Below are 26883 nucleotides of genomic sequence, written 5' to 3' on the forward strand. Positions count from 1 at the left end.
GACCGCTTTGGCAAATCAAACACAACTCGTGCAGCAGCATTCTGTATCAGCTGTAGAGGTCCGATGGCAGTAGCAGGAAGGCCAGACGAGAGAGTTGCAGTAGTCCAGATGGGAAGTTACCATGGCCTGGACAAGTAGTTGGACAGAGTCAGTTGTGAGGTAAGGACGGATCCTGTGGATGTTATGCAGGATGTATCTGCAGGACCGGGTTGTGGCTTCGATGTGCTGAGAAAAAAAGACAGATCTGAGTCAATCGTCACTCCCAGACTCTTAGCCGAGGAGGTAGGCACGAATAACGTATAGAACAGGAAATCCTTAGGACCATTTTTTTTTCTCCTCACTCATAACATCCTGGTATAAATGGTTTTAACACACTGGACAGCACTACTGGGTATTTTATTTAACTTTTGCTCTAAATATTTTCCTAAATCTCAGCCACTTGTTGAAGCCTGTATGCGTAATAACTTGGTTATGTTTAATTACACAGTACAGGACAGTATCAGAATTATTGTTAATTAAAACTTAACATAAACGACTGGAAAATGTACATTTATCCTAGGCTAGTGGGGGTGGCATTTTTTTCTTTTGCACTTACTTGAGAAGAAGTATAGCAAAGACTGGCAATTAAAATTTTTGTAGAGTTGTGTGCTTGATTGATTTTTCATTCTGATGGGATGGCATTATGCATTCAGAGTTTAATGTTTGAAAATCACTTCAGATACTCCACTTAAGTCTGGTTTGGGTTTCATTTCGCTTCTTAAACATTATGGAGAAAAAAGAACGAATATATTATATATTTGGGGGAAGACGGTTCAGGTTCCTTATCACTTCTTGTAATAATTAAAAGTTTTAGGCACATAAAATAAATCACATCACATACAGAAATAAATCTTTTCCCTTTTTAAAAAAAAAAATAATTGGTGTTCTGCTTTGTGGACTTTTTTGAAAATTCTGGTAAATGTGTTGGGTCATTCTGAAACCCAGGCATATGAACTAGTTAAGACAAACTTACGCCGCCGTACAACGTAAGTTGAAAGGGTCCTTTGGGGTTTTGCAGAAACTGCAGTCGCCCAAATATATTGCCTGGTTAAAATTCTCTGAAACGCTACAATTTACTACTTAATATAAATCCTCTTTCAACCGAATTGGAAATATTAATTCATAAATCCTTTTTAAAATAAAAAACTAATCAATTCTTTTTAAATGCACTTTTTTTCTCAGTTAAGATAGTTAGGTCCTCTTCGGCCAACCACGGCAGCCCCAGGCTCGTCAGGTGTATAAGCCGTGTAGCCTCTCACCTGTAACAGGTGCGGGTTTTATTTCCCCAGCGAAAACCAACAGAAGCGGTTATAACTCCTTTGAACAGTCAGTTTTACAAGTAAGTGCAAGTATTCATTTAATTTTTTTTTTCCCCCCCAAGTTTGGTTTTTAGTGTGGAAGCAGATGAGGGGAACATTTTTACTCCGCTAACACAGTGACCAAAACACGCAAAAGAAGAACTTAGACTGAGGCTCTAGTTTTAAAATAGTTTGTTTGCCGATTCAACTTTCAAACAAATTCACAAGTCGTCGAGTCGTTTGTGTGCGTTTTTAAAAATGCGTTTAAAAACGTCCTTAAATCCCTTTTAAAAATTGCTTTGTCAGACTCACTTGTGACTTGGTCCCACCGAATTCCACACAAACCAAACGAGTTTCTTCTCTAACTTTAGATTTTATTAATTGTAATTAACTCGACAGTTATAACCGTTTCGATTTGCTTGCTTGCTGTCTTGTGTTTCAACGTACCAAAATGGCAAAAAAAGGGGTTATTTATCATTTTCTAGGTTTAACTTGCTGTGAAACTGTATGGTTTAATTTCTATAACTAAGTCTCCGCAGGGGAGTCATAACATAAACATAATGACATTCTGTATTTGAAAATATGACTTATGATTTGTAGTGGGGGTTTTTTTTTTTTTTTTCCCCAAAAAAATCTTTGTTCTAATTATTGGGGTTCTAACCTTCGATTGCAAGGCAGCAGCCCTTATGATAAAGGCTTAGACCCTATTGTTTTTGTGACATTGATTGACCTAGAAAACCAATTAATTTGTGTTTTCTTCATGCCATGAATGATGGGGGGGTGGAAGAGGACTGTCTTTTCTCTGACATATTACAAACAAAGAGAATGCTTTCTCTTTGTGGTTTGACTCAACCAGCTCACCTGCTGAGCAGGAAATGCAAAGGAATGTAACTTTTAAAATGTGACCCTTTCTTCTAGATAACAATACTAGTGTCACTTGTACAACACCTCTTCAAGAGGTTTGTGTTTCTGTGGAAAAGGGACAAATTATTCTAAGCAGCCACGTCAGAATGAATTAACCAGGCCTGCTTTTATGCCACCCTTTTCTCAAAATTGTATATGTTTAATTGCTGATTTTAGGTTTGAAGAAGTGTCTGGTTTTGTTTTTGTGTTGATCTGAAGTGTCCCACAATTCCTGGCTAAGCTAGATGTGTTAAATTGAATCTTTAAAGATCACTTAGCTGAATAAAATCAGCTGAATTTCCCCCCCCCCCCAAGTCCATGGAGGTCTGCCTTTTCCCTCCAAATTAAGTTTAAGAAGAAATGCATTCTGTATTAGTCAGTTCCTTTGTTATCTTTACATTAGCTTACCTTGTCATGTGGGCTTTGCTGTGACTTTTTTATGTGAAGCATTTCTTTGGGACATGGCTTGCAAACCCACATGTGTCATTTTAGCTGCAGTTTTTATTTATAGCAGTTTCACCCAACAGTTTCTTGGCCTTGTTTCATTGAACTCATTGATGGAAATGATTGTGAATTTTCTTCCAGGATTCAATGTGTTACCTGTTCAAAAAAGTTGTTTGGGCTATTTTTTTCATAAGTTTAAATCTCAAATGATGGCAGCAGATGTTTGTCCTCAAGATAGACTTTGCATCCTTAATTTATCATTACCACCACCAAATTAAAATTAAGACATAATTGTAGAGTCACAAAGATTTGCATCTAACATTATTTTCATTAGTTGTCTTTGTTATTGGTTTATTGCCTAATAATGAACTAATTCATTTTCATGATGGGTGTGACTGAATTTGTCATTACTGTACGAATGGTTATTGTAAATCAATAGATGTCTGCATTATTTATTCTTAGCTGTCTAGAAAATGGCCATGTCACTACAAAACAACCCTGGGTTGGTCTGACAAGTGTTTGTGAAAATGTAGAACATAGCTTGCAGCCATTTTGGAGAATTTTTGAAAATCCCCTTGACTCAAGGTTTGAGTGCTTTTCATAGAGTTCATCCAACCTGTAAATCAATATTCATGTTCACCTGACATTTGTTATGCCATTTAGCTAGATCGCTTTGATAATGACAAGTACAGTAGAATGAACTTTTTAAATGGGCATCATGTCATCTCAGAAAATGGCACATTGCTAATACTTTGTCTCCCTGCCAAAACTCTCCATTTGTTTTTGTAATATTGGACTTACTGGGTGTTTGAGTGTAATGGACTGCCTTCTTGCAGTCAACCCAGCCATATCACATCACTGATGGATCCTCTGCTTGACCTCTAGTCGCTCCTTGTTCATCTTTTCTATTTGTCAAGATGAAGCATTTTTCAAAATTGGTTCAAGTCCCACTTGGGGTGCCTTGTGACAGACTGGCATCCCGTCCTAGGTGTGTCCCCTCCCCCTCCAGCCTTTCGCCCTGTGTTGCCGGGTTAGGCTCCGGCTCCCTGCAATCCCGTATGAAACAGGCGGTTTCCTGTGTGTGTGTGTGTGTGTGTGTGCGCGCGCGCGTTTTACATCTTCTGACTTTGCAGGTTCCAGAAGTGTGCTGCAGTCCATAAACCCATTTTCAACTTTCATATAAATGTGCTGAAAATGTATTGTGATACTACTTAGTTTGAGCTCGTTGACTGAGTTTCAATAAACTGGTTGCTACGTTTGAATCATTGCTCCATGTTTTGCATGCTCTCTGTTTCAGATATGTCTAGAATGCCTTTTTCTGTTTGCCTCACTTGGTTAATAGTTGACATTTTATCAGGTATCTGAACACTTTGGCAGGCTGTTCTTTTCTTGAGCAAGAAAAAAATCCCTTTGAAGACAAATGCAAGGTCTACAAAAATGTAGGACAGCCAATTTCACCAGTACCCAAATTCAAAAGGTTTATTTGCAGAAACACCTTGCGTATGAAACATTAGTTGAGTTCTGAGATGCACTTTAAGTTCACTTTTAATTGCATGTTCTTTGTTTTTCAAGCTTCTGTTTTTGTTGTAGAGATGATCAAATAGATTAGGAAGTTGTACATGTTTCAGTCAAGTTTGTGGAGAAGAGACATTTTGAAGGACTTTCACTGTAGCTCGAACTTAATAAAATATTGTGTTAAAGCTTTCTGTTACAGCTAAATACAAAACTGTGAGACTACCCAGCATATCGATAGCAGTATGTGTCTAGTTCAGTATTTTTCCTTCTCTGGATTAAAAAAAGCAAACGGTGCCCAGGTGCTGTCATATGCTGTGCATACTTAAGGGGTGAATTGGTCTCACTATCTATCAGTTTTGTGTCTTCAGTCATAAATCAGACATGTCAATATTTAAGATGAAACACTTTTTACTATGTACACACACACTATCCTCCATTGCACTTCAACTTGTCCTTTCATTATCCCACTTCATTCTCCTATGTCACCTGATGCACAGAAGAAGCAGCAGCACTATCTTGCATATGTTGAGCAGAATACAATGCACTGAATGCATGGTTATGGAGATTATGTAATTTTGTCCTTTTAATTCTACTGAAAATTACCAAGTCCTGCAGTGGATTAGTGTCCCATCCATGGCATGTCTTGACGTACACCAGCTTGTATTTCCAGCATATACCTCAGAACATTGGACCCCTACACTGGATGAGCAGTTGATAAAAATGGAATAAATTTCTTGCAACAAATTCAAAAATACATTCAATGCATCTGTCCCTTTTTTCTTTTTATATTTGAATCTAGCTTGTGACTAAATCAATGGGTGTTAGTTTTTATGGAATGTGACATAGTGGTTAGACCTGCAAGCAATTCAAGTCGAGTTCCACTTGAATTTGAGGGCCCAATGTGATTGCATTTGACTAAGTATTACACTTATGAATATTAAAGTTTAAATATACCTTCAGGGTATTGGTAAAAGACTGGAAATGAACAGCCTTGTTTCTACATAGTTGGGTTATAATCACTTGATTTGTTAATGTCGCAAGTAAATTTTCAGATATACTTGGAGCACCATTTACATATGAAAATATGTATGAAATTGTCAAAAAGGTGTAGGTTTTTTTTTTTTTTTTTTTTCTTTCCCCTCTTCTTTCTCTCTCTCTCATCATATGGGTGCTGTGTACTTGGCAATTTCTAACTTAGCGTATATTACATAAAGACTGGTAGTGTGTGCTGTTCCTGAATGTTTGCCCTGCAGGTCAGCTGCTGTTTATCACTGAATAAATTTCATCATCTGAATGGGTATAAGAGCCAGTTTACATGTACGTTTATTAATTTAGCAGATGCTTTTCTCCAAAGTGACATACAGCGCAAAGAAAATTTCATGTGTGTATTACATTAGCAGCAAGACTTAGATACAGATGCATGATTCTAGAGTAGAGTTGATTACACCGTATGAAGCGATGTGCATCACACAAGTAGCTGCTTAATTCAAATATTGACAATTCCTAATCACATTTTTTTTTTTTTTTTGTTTGCATTGACATCAGTAACTATGTGAAGGTTTATGTTCCGTTCAGCAATTGATGTCAAAGTTAGAGTATAAGCATCTGCATGAGTGTGAACATTTGATTTAGAAGCTCAGTGTGCCCCTGGGCTTGGATCCATTAGTTTTCTGCAAATTACTTGGGTGATGGGTTATTTGTGGCTATGTAATCTTGCTGTGACAGCTATGTAACTGTCATTATCCTAATGCTAAGACCTGAAAATAGTTGAGTAATCCAAACATTTTCAAGCTGGGAGTACTGTGTGCAAAGACCTTAAAAAAAAAAAAGTTAAATCAGTTTTAAATTCTTATACCTAGTCACATTTTATGTCCTGGAGATGAATACATGTATAGTCAGCCCCCACTGTAGATTTAACTTTGTTGCAAATCAAATGCTTTCTGCTGAAAAAAAAGAATGGGGGTTGACGAACAACTTATCTAAAATGACTTAAGGTATTGATGCATACCCTGATAATTATGATCTCATCAGTAAAAATGTAAATTTCTGCATCGTACGGGTTCTTTATATAAATAAGATTCTTACTACTTGTTCATCTAGGACATGGAGTCTTGTCGGAATAGAAGGAAAGATCAAGTACCCTATTAGTGTTTTTTTTTAGTACTTTTTGTTGCAGTGTTGGGTGACTAAAACAGCAGTACATTTACTTGCTAATGTTACAATATTATATATATACTCACAATGCATGTGTTGCATTGCAGGTGTCCCACTTTTCTTGTGGTTTAAAATTTTTAATTCCCTCTGAATTCTTGAACAGTCAGTGTTATGTGGAAATGTTTCCTTTTAAATATAGGTGCACCCAGTAACACCTGTCATCACCCAATCCAGAGATGGTGCATTCCATTACTTCATTAAAATTAATAAGCTATTTTTAGCTATAGATTATCAGTTAAGGAGCAAACATCTGATAGAATTTCCCCTCAAACGTTCAGTGTGGTTTTTTTTAAACATGCTGCCACCTAATTGTGTGTGCATAATTACAAAAATTGCTGCTGTTATAGTGTCCTTTGTCTGAGTTAAATTCAACATGTTTTTGTTCAGCTTTCCCTACTGACTTAGTGTCATTATAAAACCATCCAGTTTATGACATAAGTTGGCACCTCATGCAAAATACCAGATAATTGGTGCAACCCCATTATTATGATTTCTTTAAGCATCTGTCTGCACATTGATTGAGCATTGTCCTGTTGACATTACAGGTTTTTCTTGAATCTGTGAGCTAGAGAGGCTGTGTTGAAAGTGAATTTAAGAACCTCTCCCTGAGTTCACTGCAGGCAGGAACTTCTGCCAAAACATGTAGTTTTTTATTTTCAAACAATAACGTAACACAAACAAGAGTACATATAGCATTCCAAAACCATATTAAAAGTTAAACATCGGGGTACACGTTACAGAAAGACACATGAGAAGATTAAACAAGGATAAGGTATGGCTCACTTTGTATGTTTTGAAATGACTTGCAACTAGGCCTTATCGTGTTCAAAGGTAGGACCATTTTTTTAATGTAGTAATGTACTAATATGATACTGAATTACAAGATATTCATTAATTTCAATGGAATTTAATTTTTACATCAGATTTTTTCTTAATATAAAATTGCAGTTCAGTTTGGATTTTAAAAAAAAAAAAAACTAGAACATAAATGTTGAATGGTTTCATCTTAAGTCTTTGCGTTGCAAGGGTCTTTACTAGATAGATTCGAGGGACTGACTTGAATATGAAACCTCCTTTACCTGAAAAGTCTTTACTGGGTTTTTTTTTTTTTTTTTTTCCCCTCCCAATTAAACCTCTGTCAAAAATCACTTATCATTTGGTTGACCCCTTTCCGATTTAACAGATTCCCTTACCTTGAAAAATTTGTAATTGTCATCTTTCACTCCCCTGTGTTGAGCCAATATTTTGTAGGTCAGAATTCATTTTATGTTTAGTCAACCACGGCTTTTGTTCTTGCTCGTGGTGAAAGGGCACAGTCCTTCTCCTGTGTTAGAGTACTTATAAGGTGCTTACCCTGAATTGCTCCAGTAAGAATACCCTGCTGCATAAATGGGTAATGTGCAATATTTTATTGTTCCTTGGCAAACATTTTTCCTTCTCCTCCAACAGTGAGTAACCCCATACCATCCAGCTTAAAATCTGAGGCCAAAAAGGCTGCCAAAATTCTGCGGGAGTTCACAGAAATCTCAAGTAGGACTGGACCGGACAAGCTTATTCCACGTATGTAAATTCTGTTACACTTTTAGTCTATTAAAAAAAAAAAAGGTTGATTAGATCTCTCTGCCACCTGAATAACTATTTAATTTTATATGTAATGGTATGTTTTGCCACATCTATGATCATTTCCCTGCAGATAAGTAGCCTAAGTAGTTGTTTGGGGGTTCATAAAAACTCATTGTAGTGAGTCCTGTACCCACAAGCCGTTTTCATCTGGTTTTATTTTCCACTTGCGCAGTAGTTTCTCTTCAGTCTGATCTGAGTGGGTTATAATGCCCATTGCCCTGTGATGTCAACCTGTGCATGCTAATGGGGTTATCTGTCAAGTCATCGGGATTTCTGCCCAAACCTGGCACAGAACCTTCATGAGCAAGCGTTTCTGTCATCTGATGTCACATTCATATTTGGATGGGGCCAGCCTTCTCATTCCATGGCTCTGTTCCTGCAGGTTGTTTTTTGGCCCTAGGGGCCTGAGAGCAACTCATATTTTCTGTAAATAATAAGTGTCATACATCTGGCACAAAACTCATATAGCATCACTTGGGTCTTTTCTAGTCTGTGCTCTTTGTCCACCAGTCTGTTACTGTGTTTTTGCTTTGTACAGATGTACCTTTTTCCCTCAAAATGTTTTAAGCAGAAGACTGTGCTTTTAAATCAATTAACTTATATTGAGAAGTTGATTGGTTGTCAATAGAAGACAAGATATTAAAAAGCAATGTTAGAGGTTCAAAATTTTAATTTCATGTAGCTGTTAAAATAACAAATGATTCATCTACCCTTATTGTGAACTTTCATTCAAAGAGCTTCCAAATTGATTTGATTTTCTTTCACCATTTTGTTTAAAGCACATGTAATTGCTAAAGCCCAGGGTCTGGCCATTATATCTGTCATCAAGGCTGGGTTTATGATCACTGCACGAGGAGGAAGTGGAGTTGTTGTGGCCCGACTGCATGATGGCCGTAAGTCAGTTATTTTTCTTTCTTCCTATTTTTTAAATTGCTGCTGTTGCCTGTTTTGCATGTATGTCTTATGTCCTTTGATATGCTGTATAAAAAAAATCTTTAAACTTCCCATAATTACATTAGCATATCCTGCTTTAAAATAGTCTTTGATTTTTAATTCCTGATGTGCATGTTTACAATACTATAATTTTTAAATTGTATAATTGTTAGGAAAGAATGCTTAGAAGGAACATGACATTGGACAGCAGATTTGTATACTAGGTGTGACACTGGTGTGATGCATCTGAGCAACACTGAACCTGAACTGCTTCAGTAAACATCTTGCTGAGAAAATAGCATCTAAAATGTAATCGGTTCAAGTCAGCACCTGTTGGTTTAATGCCTGCTGCCCTTGCACTGACAAACTGAGTGGGGGGGGGTATGGCTTTTTTAGTTTATAAAAGTTTGAATTTAAGTGCATAACCAGTTTTATCAGGTTTAGAAAGACCTGTTGCCCACTGTTTATCTTACAAAAGGACACCACTTTTTTCCATGTTTTCCTGTTAAATATGATGGCACAAAAAAATGTTTATAAACAAAGTTACCCAAAATGACTGCTGTATAAAGTTCTGTACAAATTGGCCTGCTTTTCTGACTTAAATTTGGACAAGTGTGACTACATGGGGCACATCGGATGGGTTGTGTCTCTTCCGTGTAATGTCAGATGGCAGTCATTTCTGTTGGCTTTAAAGGCTCCACACCAGTATTTCACAATGGTAGGGTTTTTAGAATTTGGTGCAAACCTCTTGCTGTGTTGAAAGTTGTGGGGCAGACAAACTCATTACAGCTGGAACGGAATCAAAACCAAATATTTTACAGGGAATTAAGTGCTCTTCTAGGTCTAAATGTGCTGCACTGGAATGACATTGCGTGTGTGTGCGTTGTAATTCACTGCGTATCTGCCAAATTTGATCAACTCCAGGACTTGTTTCAGGCATCAATGAAATATTTAACATATAAAGAATGTCTTTGTTAATGATGAAAGCTTTATTACTGGAAGAAGTGAAGCATTCATGTAATAAAAATATTGTGCCTTCATACATGTGTTAAAGTTTTGGGAACACCAGTAAGAAAAGCAAATCTTCACGTGGATAGTAAACCATGAGAAAGAAACCTTTTGGACATGTCACTTTTTTAAACTCTAAGAACACATACTTTTTATCATTTACTGCACTTAGCAGACTAAATGTACATAATCACAATTTCACACTTGATTCATAATATTAAATGACTGTCACTTCAGGGTGGTCTGCTCCTTCTGCTATTGGAATTGCTGGACTTGGAGGAGGGTTTGAGATTGGTGTTGAGGTAAGTATTTTTTTTTTGCATTTGGGTGCAGGTTTTTTTTTTTTTTTTTTAATATATATAAATGAAATGAGTTCTGTACACTTACTGTGGTATGTGGTAAAAATAAACTTGCTGACTTGATTAAATAAAAAATCAATTCTAAACTACTATATAAATAACAAGCTATTTTTTTTTCAGCAATTCTGATTTGGAGATATATATAAAGTCCCAGAGCTTAGTAGTAATTTGCATTTATTCATTTAGCAGACTTTCTCCAAAGTGATGTACATCTAATAAGTACGTGTGCATTACATTAGCAGAAAGACACAAAGATGCAGATGTGCCTTAATGTTACATCAACATTTTTCACATTGATACTTTTTAAATGGACAGTTACAACATGATTTACAAACTTGAGACAGAGTTCCATCCTTCTTCAAATTTCATAAGGCACCTATAGGAGGTGGAGTATGCCAAAAAAAGCATAGATTTCACTGCTCAAACCTTAAGGCACTGCTTACAGTTTGCAATTGCCATGTGTCGGCCCAGGAGGTCAGCATGATTTGACTGGCACCAGCTTTTTTCCTCAAAACATAAATACTAATTCCCAATGTTTTTATCAGCGGAAACTTTGTTACTCAAGCATATAGGCGCTGTTTTGCACTCAAGTACATTTCCTAAAGGAGGGAGCAAAAAGTCACCAAACACATGATTTTAAGCATGTAGTTTATGGTAACATGGCAGCTCATGTTTTACTAATGTGAATAGCAAGTATCTGAAAACTGCTGAAGAAACTTATTTAAATGACTTCGTGTTTTAACATATGGTATTTGTTGACGTATTGATGCAAAGTGTATGGTGCAAGTGACTGTCAGCATCAGATCTGAGGAATTAGACATGGATTTGACCACTACTTGGTCTGTGAAGTTTTGCATCTTTTGTTTTTGTCCAGAGACGCATGTCTCGGGTGAAGTGGTGGTGAAATTACCGTGTGTTTGTTACATTGCTCTACTGTGTAAATGGGTGACTGATTAAAGGGAGTTTAGTGTATTTAACATTTCAAGTTTATTTGAACAGAGGTGTCTGCTAAATGTTATACAGCACTTATGGTACATTGGTTTGGAGAAAAATAGCTTCTGAATGAATAATGGAACTTCTACTCCAGAGTTGAGATTTAAAATTTGTTTGCTGGGACAAGTGGTTTCTGTGTGTGTGTGTGTGTGTGTGTGTGTGAGAGAGAGAGAGAAAGTTCTAGAAAACTTCCAAAGGTAATTTAATATTTTTAGTATATTATTTAACCAGCATTTAATATGCTAATTCATTGTCTGAAATGAGTAATGTTAATTTTCGGGCCTGGCTGGCTCATGGGACTCCTGAAGCAGCTGACAGGTACCGACGGGCCAAACGGAGCGCGGCTCTGGCAGTCGCCGCGGCAAAAACTCGGGCTTGGGAGGAGTTCGGTGAGGCCATGGAGGAAGACTTTCGGTCGGCCTCAAAGAGATTCTGGCAAACCGTCCGGCGACTCAGAGGGGGGAAGCGGTGTTCCACGAACACTGTTTACAGTGGAAGTGGTGCGCTGCTGACCTCAGCTGAGGATGTTCTCGGGCGGTGGAAGGAGTACTTTGAGGATCTCCTCAATCCCTCCGACACGCCTTCCGTAGAGGAAGCTGAGGCTGGGGACTCGGAGGGGGACTCGTCCATTACCCTGGCTGAAGTTGCTGAGGTAGTCAAAAAACTCCTCGGTGGCAAGGCTCCGGGGGTGGATGAGATCCGCCCCGAGTTTCTCAAGTCTCTGGATGTTGTGGGGCTGTCTTGGCTGACACGCCTCTGCAGCATCGCGTGGAGTTCGGGAACGGTGCCTCTGGACTGGCAGACCGGGGTGGTGGTCCCTCTTTTTAAGAAGGGGGACCGGAGATTGTGTTCCAACTACAGGGGGATCACACTCCGTAGCCTCCCTGGGAAAGTCTATGCCAGGGTACTGGAAAGGAGAATCCGACCGATAGTCGAACCTCGGATTCAGGAGGAGCAATGCGGTTTTCGCCCTGGCCGTGGAACACTGGACCAGCTCTATACCCTCACTAGGGTGCTGGAGGGTTCGTGGGAGTTTGCCCAACCAGTCCATATGTGTTTTGTGGACCTGGAGAAGGCATTCGACCGTGTCCCTCGTGGCATCCTGTGGGGGGTACTTCGGGATTATGGGGTTCGGGGCTCGTTGCTACGGGCTGTTCGTTCCCTGTATGACCGGAGCAGGAGCTTGGTTCGCATTGCCGGCAGTAAGTCAGACCTTTTCCCGGTGCATGTTGGACTCCGCCAGGGCTGCCCTTTGTCACCGATTCTGTTCATTATCTTTATGGACAGAATTTCTAGGCGCAGTCAGGGAACGGAGGGTGTCTGCTTTGGTGGCCGCGAGATCTCGTCTCTGCTTTTTGCGGACGATGTGGTCCTGTTGGCTTCATCAAGTCAAGACTTGCAGCGTGCACTGGGGAGGTTTGCAGCCGAGTGCGAAGCGGCGGGGATGAGAATCAGCACCTCCAAATCCGAGGCCATGGTTCTCAGTCGGAAAAAGGTGGATTGCCCCCTCCGGGTTAGGGGGGAGTTGCTCCCTCAAGTGGAGGAGTTTAAGTATCTCGGGGTCTTGTTCACGAGTGAGGGAAAAATGGAGCGGCAGGTTGACAGGCGGATCGGTGCGGCGTCCGCAGTAATGCGGTCATTGTACCGGTCTGTTGTGGTGAAGAGGGAGCTGAGTCGTAAGGCGAAGCTCTCAATTTACCGGTCGATCTACGTTCCTACCCTCACCTATGGTCATGAACTCTGGATCATGACCGAAAGAATGAGATCGCGGATACAAGCGGCAGAAATGAGTTTCCTCCGCAGAGTGGCTGGGCGCACCCTTAGGGATAGGGTGAGGAGCTCAGTCACCCGGGAGGAGCTCGGAGTAGAGCCGCTGCTCCTCCGCATCGAGAGGAGCCAGTTGAGGTGGCTCGGGCATCTGTTCCGGATGCCTCCTGGACGCCTCCCTGGAGAGGTGTTCCGGGCATGTCCCACTGGGAGGAGGCCTCGGGGCAGACCCAGGACACGTTGGAGAGACTATGTCTCCCGGCTGGCCTGGGAACGCCTTGGGGTTCCCCCAGAGGAACTGGAGGAGGTGTGCGGGGAGAGGGAAGTCTGGAGTACTCTGCTCGGACTGCTGCCCCCGCGACCCGGCCCCGGATAAAGCGGAGGAAGATGGATGGATGGATGGATGGAATTTTTGTGAATATTTTGTGAATGACTGTAGCAGTTGACCCTCCAGCTGTATGCAGTTCCTACCCTAAGCATCCCGTAATGCAACTCTTCACTGAGCTGAAGGTGTGTGGTGTTCCTTTAAAATTAGACGGCTGACTCACATCATGGCCATTCCTTCATGTGTACATAAATGTTTAGTCCTGTAATTGAAATTTTGCACAAGAATAAAATGCATTTATAATATGAGGCCTCATACCTGTTGAACTGTTTTGTGTATACCAGGACCATATTCAATAATTACCGTATTAATGCCAACAGCAAATTACTCTGAAAGTACTGTGTGCATATAGTCATAACTACTTGTGACAAGTTGGTACACTGCCATGTGTGTCAAGCACAGACAAGCTACTTTAATTTGGTGTTTTTCTTGTGGTTGCTTTTTGGGGCAAATTGGAAAATGCCAGTGCTCTCTAAGTGTCAATGTTGCATTGCTATCTGTCAAGTTGTATTGAAATTGTAAATTGAATCCAGACATCTGCCTCTTTTGTCCCCATAAGTCATGCAATTCCGTTGCTTGATGTTATTAACAAATAAAACTGTCTGTGCCCATCATTGTTTTGCCTACATATTAGATATTGCTCATATTAGGGAGTTTGATTTTGTGTGAAACATCAAGCATTGTTCCAGTTTTTGTTAGAAACCTTCAGTCTGTTTTGCCATTGTACAGTACTGTGTAAATTATAAAACTGAAAACCTCTGCCTGTGTGTCCATACCGCATCACGGTAAGCACTGACTTCTACTGAATCTACATCATCCCCAGTTTATATCTGTCGTCATGATCTGTTAAGAACGTTAGCATTTCAGGTACACCTGTAGTGTCATGCCTCTGGAGGAAATTTCTCCTGGAAAAAGGAAATAAAACAGCATGTGCCATCTTAGTGAAGATATGTATATTAATTTCCAGAATGGAACCAGTTGATACAGGTTAGTGAAACTGGTTTCTGGAAGCTGAGGGTGGTATGAAACGGTCTAAGAATTGGTGCAGGTGAGAAACTGCAGTAATTGCACTTAATCTCCTTACAGTTCCTATGTAAGTATATCTTTACCATTTGATAGAGGATAAATCTTTTCTCCTTAAAGGTATGTTATGTGAAGTCCCAGTGCCACTTTTGTGCTCCCCTCCCCCCAATTCCCAGGTTCTGGCTTTGCTTTTTGACCCAGTACCTGAAATCCTCACTAAGGTATTGTCAGAACCAGTTAATGAAGTATGTCTGTGTCAGACTGGGCAAGTCACCAATTTCTTAAACATGCGTCCTTAAATGCAGCTTTTGTGCTGTTCCTTTTGCATTGTTTACATACTTGGAAAATATTGTGTGCTGTAGGAGTATACAAGAAGCTGCTTTCTTCTGAAGGCACTTAATGCCCTGAAAATAATCCGTACGTGCGCTGGTGCATCAGCAGATCTTGTTTTGGTTTACATTTTTCTGGTACTGATAAACTAAAATTAATTGAAACCATCCTTACTCCTGCAGTGGAATATAAGCAAAAGACGCACACAACTTTCTCACTGCCATGAAAACTTGTGAATGCGTCATTAAAATTTGTTTTTCAACAAGCTTCAAAACACAACATTGCTGTGAGACACCAAGGAACATTGTTTTTTGCATTTTTGTTTGTTGTATAGAAATCAGCTTATGTGTAGCCTTGTACAAAAGAGTATTAAGAGTAGCACAGTGAGTTGCTTCTTGCATTGGAGGCCTGTCTTTAGCAAGTTCTGTTTTTGTAATCTAAACAGGAGGTGCAAACTGGGTGATAGGTAACTGAAAGATATAACTACTAATTTCAAGTGCCTTGTTGTGGTATGCATTGTATGAACTTACTCAATGTTGTGGAAAAGGGCATTCTTGCTGCTATGACACTGCTAAAGTGTGTGCATGTGTGTGAGAGAGAACTTGTTTTTGGTATTCTCTAGTCACAGAGCTCACCATACAACCTGACCTTCTGCCCCACAGGTGTCTGATCTGGTCATCATCTTGAATCACAGAAGGGCCATTGATGCTTTTACAAAGGGTGGAAACCTCACACTTGGAGGGAATTGTACTGTAGCAATTGGACCAGTAGGAAGGTAAGGGTATGTCTGTGATGTTTATATCTCCTGTTACTTGAATTTTTATGGAGTGATTTCTAAACTGCATCATTATCGGTAGCTGTAAAAGAGTCCAGTAAATGGTTATTGAATTGTTGCAGAACATATGTTTAAGGCTTTTAAAGTAGAGTAATTTAGCAGTCTCGAATGTGTGAATGACATGTTCCAGATACTTTAAAACTAGTCTGGTGTTCAGCACAAAAAAATGAGCTTGGTCAGGCTTTGCCTGTTAATTTTTTGCATGCTTTAAGAACAGTGAATTCCTTTTCACTTTCATACCAGAATTTTTCAAAGACCCACTCCAAAGTTGTATCTGAAAAGCATTAATGCATAGTACTGGCCTGGCTCTGCTGGTGAGGCGTAAACAACTTAAATACTAGTTCAGGTGTACAGCGATAACGAACTGAGTGACTGAACAGTCTATTCACACCTTAAGGATTTACAAAGTCTTTGTTGTGGAATAACTGTTGCCAGTTCCATAGTTGTGAATGAAAAGAATATAAGTTTAAAATTTTCCATTTTGCACTTTTGTATTCTTTCATGTCCCAGCAGTAATTTCTAGAGTCACAGCTTGCAGCACAAATGTCACCTGTGACAATCGAGGCATTGTTGCTTCTATGTAAACAAGCAGCAACAATGAGCTATATTGGGAGTAGCTATTAAAGGAAAATAACTTTTTTGGTTCCCATGGCCAAGAATGTTGAATTTAATTGACTTCTGGATCCTAAAGACATTTTTAATGTGAATCCTTTTTCAAGGACTACCCCCCCCACCTTTCCGTTAAGACATTTATAAATGAGAGTGCTCATGTTCAAGCAAGATAATTATTGTTTCTGTGAAACTGGAATGATGCCTATGGTGCATCCCAAATGTTGTAGGGGGTGGATGGGAGTGGCATGCACTACATGTTTTTCCAGAATAGTGTGCCAGTTTGTTCAATTATTTTTCTTTTTCCTCCCTTTCCCTCTGTGGGAACTCAATTTGGACTCCGTTAAGAAAACAGAAAGCTCATTGAAGTTGATATTCCTTGCTCCCCCCCCCCCCCTTCTTTACAGCAGTTGTAGTTCCCATTTGTCCTCTTGCTTACAGCCTGTTTTTCGTAACTGTTTTCCCATGACAGGAATGTGGAGGCTGATGTGGCACTAAGGAGTACCGCTGCAGTTTTCACATACTGCAAGTCACGTGGCCTATTTGCTGGCGTGTCCTTAGAGGGTTCCTACCTCATTGAACGGAAAGACACAAACAGGAAGTAAGTTGTGCCTTCTCAAAAAATCTGAATGTCATTATTTCAGAATTTCCTGGGTCCTAAGGCTCTCACGGTAAGCCGTAGCTTTTCTCTGATCAAATTTCTTTTTTAATCTGTATTTCACACCTTAGCCCAGAGCAATAGCATTTCTGATTTTTAGCCTCTGGCAGATTTTATTCCCAGGATATCCGGGCCTCTGCCATCCTGAACGGAGACGTGGAGCCCCCAGAGGCCGCCTACGACCTGTATGCCATCCTAGAGGACTACACTGAGAAGTACACCACAGAATGGCAGGCCAAGAACCTCCGCCACACTGTTAAGGTTATCAGTAGTTGCTGGGCTGTTGCTTTGGGATCACCACTGTCCTCACGCTGATTGCATTGCTGCTCCAATTGTCTGTATGCAGCTAATAGTTTAATTTGGCACAGGTTACTGATGAACTGTTATGGTACAGCTTTGCCAGCGATGCACTGAGATTAGTCTCTTAGGCGAGGATTGAAGTCAACTTTTCAGTTGCTCTGGGTTCTTTAGCCAGTGATACTGTTCATTTAATATTTCCCTGAAGTGTGGAGTCACAAGTTCCACATATCATGTAATTAAAGAGAGATGCCTGGTTATGCAGGCTGCCTAATTTTGTGTTTCATTTACAATTTGAATCTCAAATACTTTACAAATCACTTGGTGAGAGGCCAGCACCAGTTGCTTGCAGGGCAGTCTTTGTTGACTTATAAAATCACACACTAAAGGTAACAAATTATCTGAAACACATCTTTGAACTGTGGAGGAAACTAGAGCATCATGAGGAAACCAGCACAGAGAACGTACAAACTCTGCACAGACTGATTTGTGCAAACCCAAGCCCAGGAGCTGAGACACTAGTGCTATCCACTTTGCAGTCATACATGCTACCCAAAAACAACAGAATAAAGCAACAAAAGAAAACATGGTAAAATAAATGAGAAGGAATAGACGGAAAAAGAACTACAAACTAATGTGGGTCTGAATGAGATTTTTGCAGTAACTTTTGAGTGGAGAAGCTTTTGTGGCTAAGGAATGCATACCCCTACCTCAAGTCTGGGGCTTAGTTATTGGGATTCACCTTACTACCCGATTATGTTTTGGAGAACAAATTTTGCTTATTATGCAGGGGAAGCCTCTATTCCATGTCTATATTTGTATACACATCTACTGCAGTGCAAAAATCTAAGTGATTAACTTTTAGTAACTACCTTTTCATAGATTTTTTTTTTTCCCCCCCCCCCCTCCCCTTGTTTGGTCTTTCAGGCGAGCGAGCCTCCAGCAAGACCAAGACCTCCAACACAGAAACCATCTGTGATGCGTAGGGCTGAAGGTAGGACCATAGAACTGATTTCAGAGTTGTAATCCATATTTTAGGTCACAGTCTAAGTCTGGATTGCTCATTTGAAATTTGTGACTGGGAGTAAAAGAACGGGTCTGCTGCCATTTTCAAAGCTGAGAAGTCCAAGTACTGTAACATTCTACAGCTAAGCAGAACCATTGACTAGTCAAGTAGCCCAACAGCAACAGGTTTTGCTTGTCCTTGACTAAGCACCCAGAAGTGTAGAGTTGTTGCAGATTTGCACTACTTTATTGATGATGTAATGAGCCAAGTTGGGCAACTAGTCATGTGAAAATAAGTACACCCCTTGGAAAATGTAGCCTTTTTCAACAAATTTGAACATGAAGATATTTTCATTTAATCACTGCTGTACTTCTACTAGAAAAAGTAGGTACACCACCAACATTTATTAACTTCATAATGCACAAAATCTGAATTGGGTATACCACATGAGGTGCCTGATATTAGAACATTATATTAAAAAAAAAAAAAAAAAACTCCATTCACAATTCTAGTGGTAAACGTGCACTTGAAGGAAAATGAGAACTGTCTTACAAGCGTACAGCAGTCAATTTGGAGATGAAATTGAAAATAATCTTTGTCCACCTTCATGCTTATCTGTAGTACGGGAACCAGGTTTAGCCGTATCGACTGAATACAATTGTGAAGTATGCCGGAATCTGACATGCGTAACTTTTGACTTGTGTAAAGGTTCAATTTACATAAGTTGAGGGGTGTCTATTTCTCATTTCAATATTTGTACTTTGCAACCTACCATCTGCTCAGTTGAGCTGAATTGTGTATAAATCCCATATTGAATGTAATAAGTGTTTTGTAGAATCGCTGCCATTTGGTTTAGCATTGATTGAAATTCCTTTTATTTGGTCTAGATACAAAACCATCCCTCTACCCTGATGTCTCTGCCTTTAGAACGAGCACTTCAAGTGAGTACTTATTTCATCAATGGTGTCAATGAAGTGTTTGAGACACTGCAGATGTCAGTCGTTATGTCAGCAATTACTGGCTTTCTAAATTATATGCTGTGCCTTCTTTACTTGCTTGATATTTTCTGTTCTTAAATTTGTTTCTGTAAAGGCAGTCTTCTGTAAACTTCTTTAGTCTTTTTTTTATAGTAAGTCTCATGCAAACATTTGGATCCATGCATCGCTGTATTTATCACATGCAAATATTTCAAACTAAACTGTCTATTCAGAAAGGGTCCAGTGAAAAAGATATATTCAAGTAATGATGCAAATTTAAATGTACAGTATGCCCACTGACCTGATCTGGTGTGTCACAGGCTGAGCGTTTGGCTTGTGTTTACCCTGTGACGCCACACCTTGGACTTAGTGTGTTCCTGTCATATCTGCAAAGTGATATGGAAAAGCAGGCTATCGCTTGCTCTTTCATATATAAAATTTTTTTAGTAATGTTACTTGGATATGCAATCCAAACATAATGAAAGCCATACTTTTATAAAAAAAAAAAAAAAAAAAAAAAAAATGTAATTATATAATTGTTGCTGAGGCAGTTTGTCTTATTGTTATGGGCAGTAAAGTCAGCTTCCCTGCCAAAAAGTTCTGGATGCAGCCTTTTTATTGTTCCAAAAGGAAAGTTTTAAAAATACAGTTGGTCCCTGATTTGCAATGGTTCGACTTACGACTTTTTTTCAACTTTACGATGCTGAGTTGGTGGTAGACATTCAGTAGAGGCTGTACTTCGAATTTTGATTTCTCCCCCCAGGGGCAAGTAATATGTAGTGCGATACTATTTCGTCATGCTGGGCAATGGCAGCGATTCGCATCTCCTAGTCCCTCACACGGTCGTGTTTTATGCATCCATGTTGTCATAGAAACGTCCGTGTGTGTCCTGCTATGGGTCAGAGGAAGGCAATTGCTTTTGAGGAAAAACTCAAGATAATTGCCCACCATGAAGGTGGCAATGGCATGTATGCTAGGATATAATGTTTGGTAGGTTAAGTGTATTGAATGGATTTTTGACTTATGATGGGTTTTGCAGAACGTAACCCCATCGTAAAATGGGGACCACCTGTATCTGTTTGATATTCATCTAAATGTTTTCCAGTGGCTGTTTATTGGGCCCATTAGGGCAAATATTTGTCCTCAGTAAAACTTTTATTGTGCTATATTGTCTATTTCAGACCAGGACTTCCAGGAAAATTAATGGATTGTTTTTGTAGTCTTGTTTCTGACCACAAGCTGCATGTACATTGGTTAATCCAAATGTGGCATGGTAGCACAGCAAGTAATGCTGCTGTCTCTCAGTGCCTGGGTGGTACAAGAAGACATGGGTTTGAGCCCCACTCAGTCTGTCTGGAGTTTGCATGTTTTCCACAAAGGCTGATTTCACTGCCCATATTCCTGACAAAGCATTGGGGCTTTTCCCAGGAGCCCTCGGGGCAGGGAAGGAGCCTGTAAGAAAGTCATTTGAAAGAGTCTCATCACAACGCACTCTGACCTCGATCCAGATAAGGGGATGCCTCCGGTTCGTTGTTGGTGATCCTAGTCACATGTGATCACTTGTCCTCCTGTGCAAGTATAGGGCAATGTGATCAAATTCACTGCTGCTTTACCAAACCATGAAATGGTTATAGTTTATCAACCCATATTTCAATGATATACTTGCTCAGCCTTTTCACTGAATGGTGAAATAATGGTTCCTTACATTAGTACTCAAACATTTAGTCTATTAATCTTCAGAGCAGGCTAGTCAGTCACTAGTTAAGTGGTGGGAATATTAAGCACCCATTTCCCATGGTGATGTGGAACTTTTCTAGTAGGTAGTGGGTTAGGTACATTTTTGTGAAGCCAAAACTTTCAGACTGTCCCAGTCACTCAAGTACAGAATAGTGTCTTCCTCTTTTTGACACTGGAGGTCTTGGATCAATTTGCACTTGGCCCAGCACACCAAACCAGCAGCACAGCCTTTTGAAAGCTTTGACAATTAGATTGCAGTTAAATTTATACCCACGTGTGAGTAATCCGTTCCCTTGCACGCACTCTGCTTGAAAACTATTTTATTTGAGTTTATTCATCTTACAGCTAATACCTATTTTTCCAGTAAGTTACCCTACAATTTACACTACTTCTGAGGTCACTTAAGTCCTTACATTTCTGCATCTTAGGAGCCACTACTAATCTTAATATTTACTCTCAAATTCAAAAACAAGAAGGCAAGTTATTACCCCCTCCTCTTTTGTGTACATTCAAACATATGAGTTTTCAGATTTTAGAGATTATGGCTGATTAAAAGGGGAAAAGCAAGTCTCCATCATTATGGACTAAAATGATGAATATCACCTTTTTGTCTGCTTCACAAAACTGACCTCCAGTTTAAACTTCATATTTGTAATGTTTTTACGAAAAATGTTTGCTCTGAATGTGTCATTCAGTGCCTTGGCACAAGAGCTGTTCAGGAAAAAGTTTCTTGCCACAAAATTTTATCTTGAAATAAGGAAGATTGTTTCAGTGTGAGGTTTCACTGTGAATACTGCTCAGCAGAAATGTCAAATGCAGAGTTTGAAAATTCGGCTGCGCATTGCTCTTTATTTAAAATAGGCAAGTAATCGGATGCTGTTAGTCTTCGCTTTCTCAGTTTTGTGGAAGCTATCAAGAATAATGGTAGCAACATCGGTTTGTTTTGTCCTGAAAGTGTAAAGTAACTTTTTAGTTATGTTTTATATAGAGGACTGGATGAAAGGTTTGTATTAGGGATTACAATACCTAACAAATATAATTGTCTTCACCTAAAAACATTAGTGGTGGTAGATGTTTTGGAAAGGTTGTTTGACCAGATCAGTAATTTCAGTATATTCTGGGAAATTAGTAAATAATTGTTATCCATGGTGAATTCAGTATTGCCTGTTGCACAGTTTTTGTAGCCTGCATTTTCCTGTCTTTGTATTTGCCCAAGTTTCTCTCATGGCAGGTGTTAGAAATACAACAGTGTAATCCCCTGGGGTTGTCCCATGAATGTTTGTCTCCTGAAACTTCTCACTCAGCAGCTCCTTGTTGTTGGCATTTGTTCTGGTCCTACAAGATCTTCATTAATAGATTTGCACAGACACATTATTGCTTTATTAATTTCTAAGTGCAGTTTTCCTTGGGACATTTAATCTTGCTTTAACATTTCAGAATGCACTTTACATAACATGCAGTGTACAGGGCTGCAGGATTTTTTTCTTTAACTTTATTTCTTTAAATGAACTTTAGAAAACTATTTAGCTGATCTCCAATGCATATTAGTTTTAGGTTTGTATACTAAGCTACTTTCTGTGATTTTACCCATGAATACAGCTGGTAACTTTTTTTCCCACTAGAGCAGTTCAGCAATCTTGCTAAAATGTATTGGAACAGGATTTCAATCTGAGTCTGAGCAGAAGGTGATGGTTCTGATTGCTATGTGCTGGCCCAAGGTACTCTAGTGTACCCAACATGCAGATCTGAAATGTAATGGTTCCCTAAACTGCCAAGAATTATTCACTTCTGTTAATGAACTGTTTGTCACCTTTGTCCATGTAACTTATACTAAGTTTATACAATAAGCTACTTGTCAGTTTACATAGCTGTTTAAGTGTTGATTCAGCGTAAGTACCTTGATCAAGGGCATTGCCGCAGGAGTGGGGATTTGAGCCACGGTCTTCATAAACTGTATAATGCAAGGTTCACAAAAGGTGCACATCTGATTTGTCCCATTTTTAATTTCCCACAATCAAATTATACATTCAGAGTTCAGCCTTTTACACATTGATAGGCTGCGACTACAAACCTGGGGAAATCCATCCCATTTTCCTCGTGAAGTTGGTGTCGCGTGCTCTGCAGGGGTGCATGTACAAGCAGGAAACCACATAGCTGGAGTGTCATCGCAGTGCCAATATAAACTAACCAGATTGGCCATCCCCCTGCTCCTGCCAGCTCTTTGGCATTATGTCCTCTCTAACCTCTAGCTAATTACTACTTGCACTGGAGACAGTAAAGAATTCAGGTAACATGAAATGAATGCGCTTTTGCAGAACCTTGGCAAAAGAGAGCAATATTGTTTCATGATGTGTCTCGTCTGTGTTGCCTGTTGTCTCAGTAGTAATTTTCCCACCAGCCTACAAACGGGAGCTTTACAGAATTGCTGAAATATGACTCTCTGCTGTATGTCATTAATGGCAACCTGTCGCTTTTAGCAGTTTTAATTAAGCACAAGGGATGTTTCTCTGTGCAAATCCTTCTGTGGCTTTTTTTTTTAAATGTAGCAAATTTATGAAAGGTCTATGAAAATAACACCAGTGCACTTAAGTATACCTGGACTCTTAACTGTAATTCTCTGACTATTAAAGTGTATTTTGCAGAAGAAAAAGTAATGGAAGTGATCCCAATAGCAATGCCAGTGGCTTAATGGCTCTGTAATGAAAGATGAGTGAAGGTAAATCTATACTCTGTTTGGGGCTGGGAAGTAGAAGCAGTTTCACTCAATACATTTTTTGGAATATGAAGAATATTCACGGTTGGCTTTTGGCCACAGTACAGTGAAGTCTTCTGTTATGTGATTACAACTACTTTCCCAATTGCCATCACAGCCGTTAGCAGATACACCTCTGACGGTCAGGAATGTGCAATACGTCTAGTCTTCTGCAATAACAAGTTCTTTTATTAAAAACAAAAACCTTCATACCAATTATATTTTGTAATGCAGTACCATTCAAAGACCATATGAATTTTAATGTTAACAAGACACTATTTAAGATTTAAAACCTTTTTGTGTCATCTAGGGGCTTTTGGTACTGCTAATGTCTGTTTCCATGATGAAAAGTTAGGCTCTGCTACACTTAAGCACATTTATATTTTCTAGGGAACCATGACATGTTTTCAGGTTAGCTTATTAATTGTGAATTAGAAATTGATTGAAATAAGATATTTATTGGCATAACTGGGGAGCTGTTCATGCATTTTGACATTTCAGAAGTGTCAAAAGAATAAATTAATAAACTTTTCCCCAAGAGGTAGTTTGTTTTTCTGCTGTATATTAAATAGGCCTACGGATTCTGGAACTACTGGTCTAAAGAGATTAGCTAAAATGAGTCAACTACTATGTATTTAACTTTTATTACTTTTAATTCATGCACTTTATGCTCACCAGTTATTCAATGCAAGCCCCCAGTTTCGTTATTTAAAAAAAAAAAAAAAAAGCTGTGTGTGTGCTGACCCCTAGTGTACAAATTGGTACAAACTTTCCATCTTTAATACTTTAAGGAAAGTGAAAGTATACTTGTTGCTACTTTAAGGTTAAGATTGGGGGTACGTTACTATCAAATTTTTATAGCAGTACATTACTGAATACATTACTGTAACAATTCATAATTCACGCTCGTCTTATGACCTGTGTCCTGGTCGACTAGCGTAGAGTGATGAATAAACAGTCTGCTGTAGTAATCCTTCTTAATGGATTAAGAACAGAATGTCCTTTGCTCATTCATCCATCTGCAAGTCCTGCTCTTTTTTTTTTTTTTTTTTTTTTTTTTCTCTCCATTGATCAAAATGTAGATCTGATTTTAAGAAGTCAGTGATTAATATGCTTGTTTAACTCTTGGTTGCCATTAGAGTTCTGCATGATGTGAAAACAGGTCACGTTAAATTGATGCTATCTTGTTAATGACTGAATTCCAGGCAGAGCATCAGACAGCCCACTCATCGTCACAGCGCTACATCCATTTGTGGGTCAACAGCCAGGGGACTTAAGCTTCAACCCTGGTGACAAGATAACAGTCATTACCAAGACTGACTCGCAGTACGACTGGTGGGAGGGCCAACTGAGGGGACAGGTTGGCATCTTCCCAGCCAACTTTGTGTCCTACAGCTGAAGGAGACCCATGCTTCTCTTGGATCTAAGGCAAAGGTATTGCTTGGCCCAACAGGTGTGTTTCAATGGCATAACACTGGAAGAAATGTCTTCTGACTCCCTGAAGCTCACATGTTTTATACCACCCCCCCCAATTTTATATCATTTCCCCCTCTCTTACACTTTAGTCATCTGCAAGGGTTAAGTTAGTCTATCTAGTTAAAGGATTTTGGCAGTTAATGCACTTGGGTGCTAGTTTTAAATTTGGGATTCATTATAAGAATCTTTTACCAAACCTCTTTCTATCTTGGCTTTTGAGAGACTATTCATTTTACCAGGGACTACATTTAATAACTTTCATTACAGATATGTTCCAATATTTAGTTATTTTCAGAAATATGGGACTTGGCCAAAATGGTAATGTAATATGGGTTATGGTTTTTCACACTGCACTTTTCACCTGGATTGTGATCACCAGTGTACTAGCATGCAATCACTGGACCAACCAATCTGAGAACAGGTTAAATGGGTGGTAAAATACTGCTGACTTGAGGTAATGTGAATGCAGTAACTGAGAAATGTGAAACAAGAGCTAGTTGAGACTGATGCTTTTAAGTGAACCAAATCAGGAGTTGGATTTTCTTCTCTCTCCTAAATAATGTTGATGCATGTGCCTTAACTTCAAGCCTTCTTTCCTTGGGCTCTGAGTTGTCCACAGTCAGGCTTTTCATAGCCATGCTCCTCATTGCCTTTTGCCTGTGTTTAGTTATACACTGAAGACAACCTATCTATAACATCAAAAACAGCTTATGAATGTGTAAAATGTTAACTGGCATAAGGGATTGGTAATCCAAATGTGACCACCTTGAACATTGGTGTGGTTTCCCCCCCCCCCCCCCCCCAACTAAACTGAGTTTACCACCAGTGACTATAGTTTTTCCTGCCATAAATGAATCAGATCAACCATTTGGCTAATTAAGTACTTCACGGGAAGGAAGTGCAGCTCTCTACATACTAACTTTTCAATACAAGGTTAAAATAGCTTTGAAAGTATTGTTGGGTTTATGCCTTAATGCACCATTTTGGCTAGTGTAAAGTTTCCTCTTTGAATAATATATTAAGCATATGTAACTTTTCTGTGTGTTACTGGTATTTTAAAATTCCAATAAATATTTACTAATTTCTTGAATTTTCTGTTGTGGATATTAAACATCTGTTCTGGACCTGTAGTCAAAGTATTAAGGCTTTAAGTTTTTTGGAAACTTAAAATGGTAGAACCCCTGTCAAAAGGGACATTAATATTTATACGTATCAGCTCAGTCTAGTTAGCAGCAAAGTGTTCAGAATTTAAGTTAACCATTACCAGTTTAAAACATTAACAGCAAGTCATACTTAAGGAACCAGAATTGACAAATTTTTGATCCAATGGCCAGGTGGATCAGTCATTTTATACCCTTGATCCAGGTTATATGATGTAAAGCAAATATTTGATTCTATCATTTTAAGGTTTTAGGTTGACTTGCAGAGCACTTCTCTAACCCACAGCCTAAGCTCCCTTGAAATATTGTATTTTTCCTTTGTACTTGCATCAAAGTATGGGTCCAATTTGTACAATCCCTGGCAGATCAGTCTTCAGTACACTTGAGCTGTTTCTTGATGTACACCTCTGCATTATTCATTCCTAGGGAAAGGGAGTGGATTTGCACATGTGGGACCAAAAACCTGCAGATTCAAAGTGCCTTCAACAAATGCAGTCAGTTATCCACCTAAGTACCATTTGAACCAGACTATAAAGAGATTG

The 26883-nt window shown here is 39.2% G+C and overlaps 1 protein-coding gene across 1 annotated transcript; it reads left to right on the top strand.

Moving 5' to 3' along the window:
- Positions 1-1267: 1267 nt before the first annotated feature.
- sh3yl1 (SH3 and SYLF domain containing 1) lies at positions 1268-25980 on the top strand. The gene is made up of 10 exons (XM_018748588.2): positions 1268-1378; positions 7863-7973; positions 8816-8929; positions 10215-10279; positions 15497-15609; positions 16751-16879; positions 17047-17197; positions 18161-18227; positions 19127-19180; positions 24911-25980. Coding segments are annotated over exons 1-10 (999 nt in total). The 5' UTR covers positions 1268-1377; the 3' UTR covers positions 25105-25980.
- Positions 25981-26883: the final 903 nt, after the last annotated feature.

This window comes from Scleropages formosus, chromosome 15 (assembly GCF_900964775.1).
Source record: "Scleropages formosus chromosome 15, fSclFor1.1, whole genome shotgun sequence".
Taxonomy (NCBI): Eukaryota; Metazoa; Chordata; class Actinopteri; order Osteoglossiformes; family Osteoglossidae; genus Scleropages; species Scleropages formosus.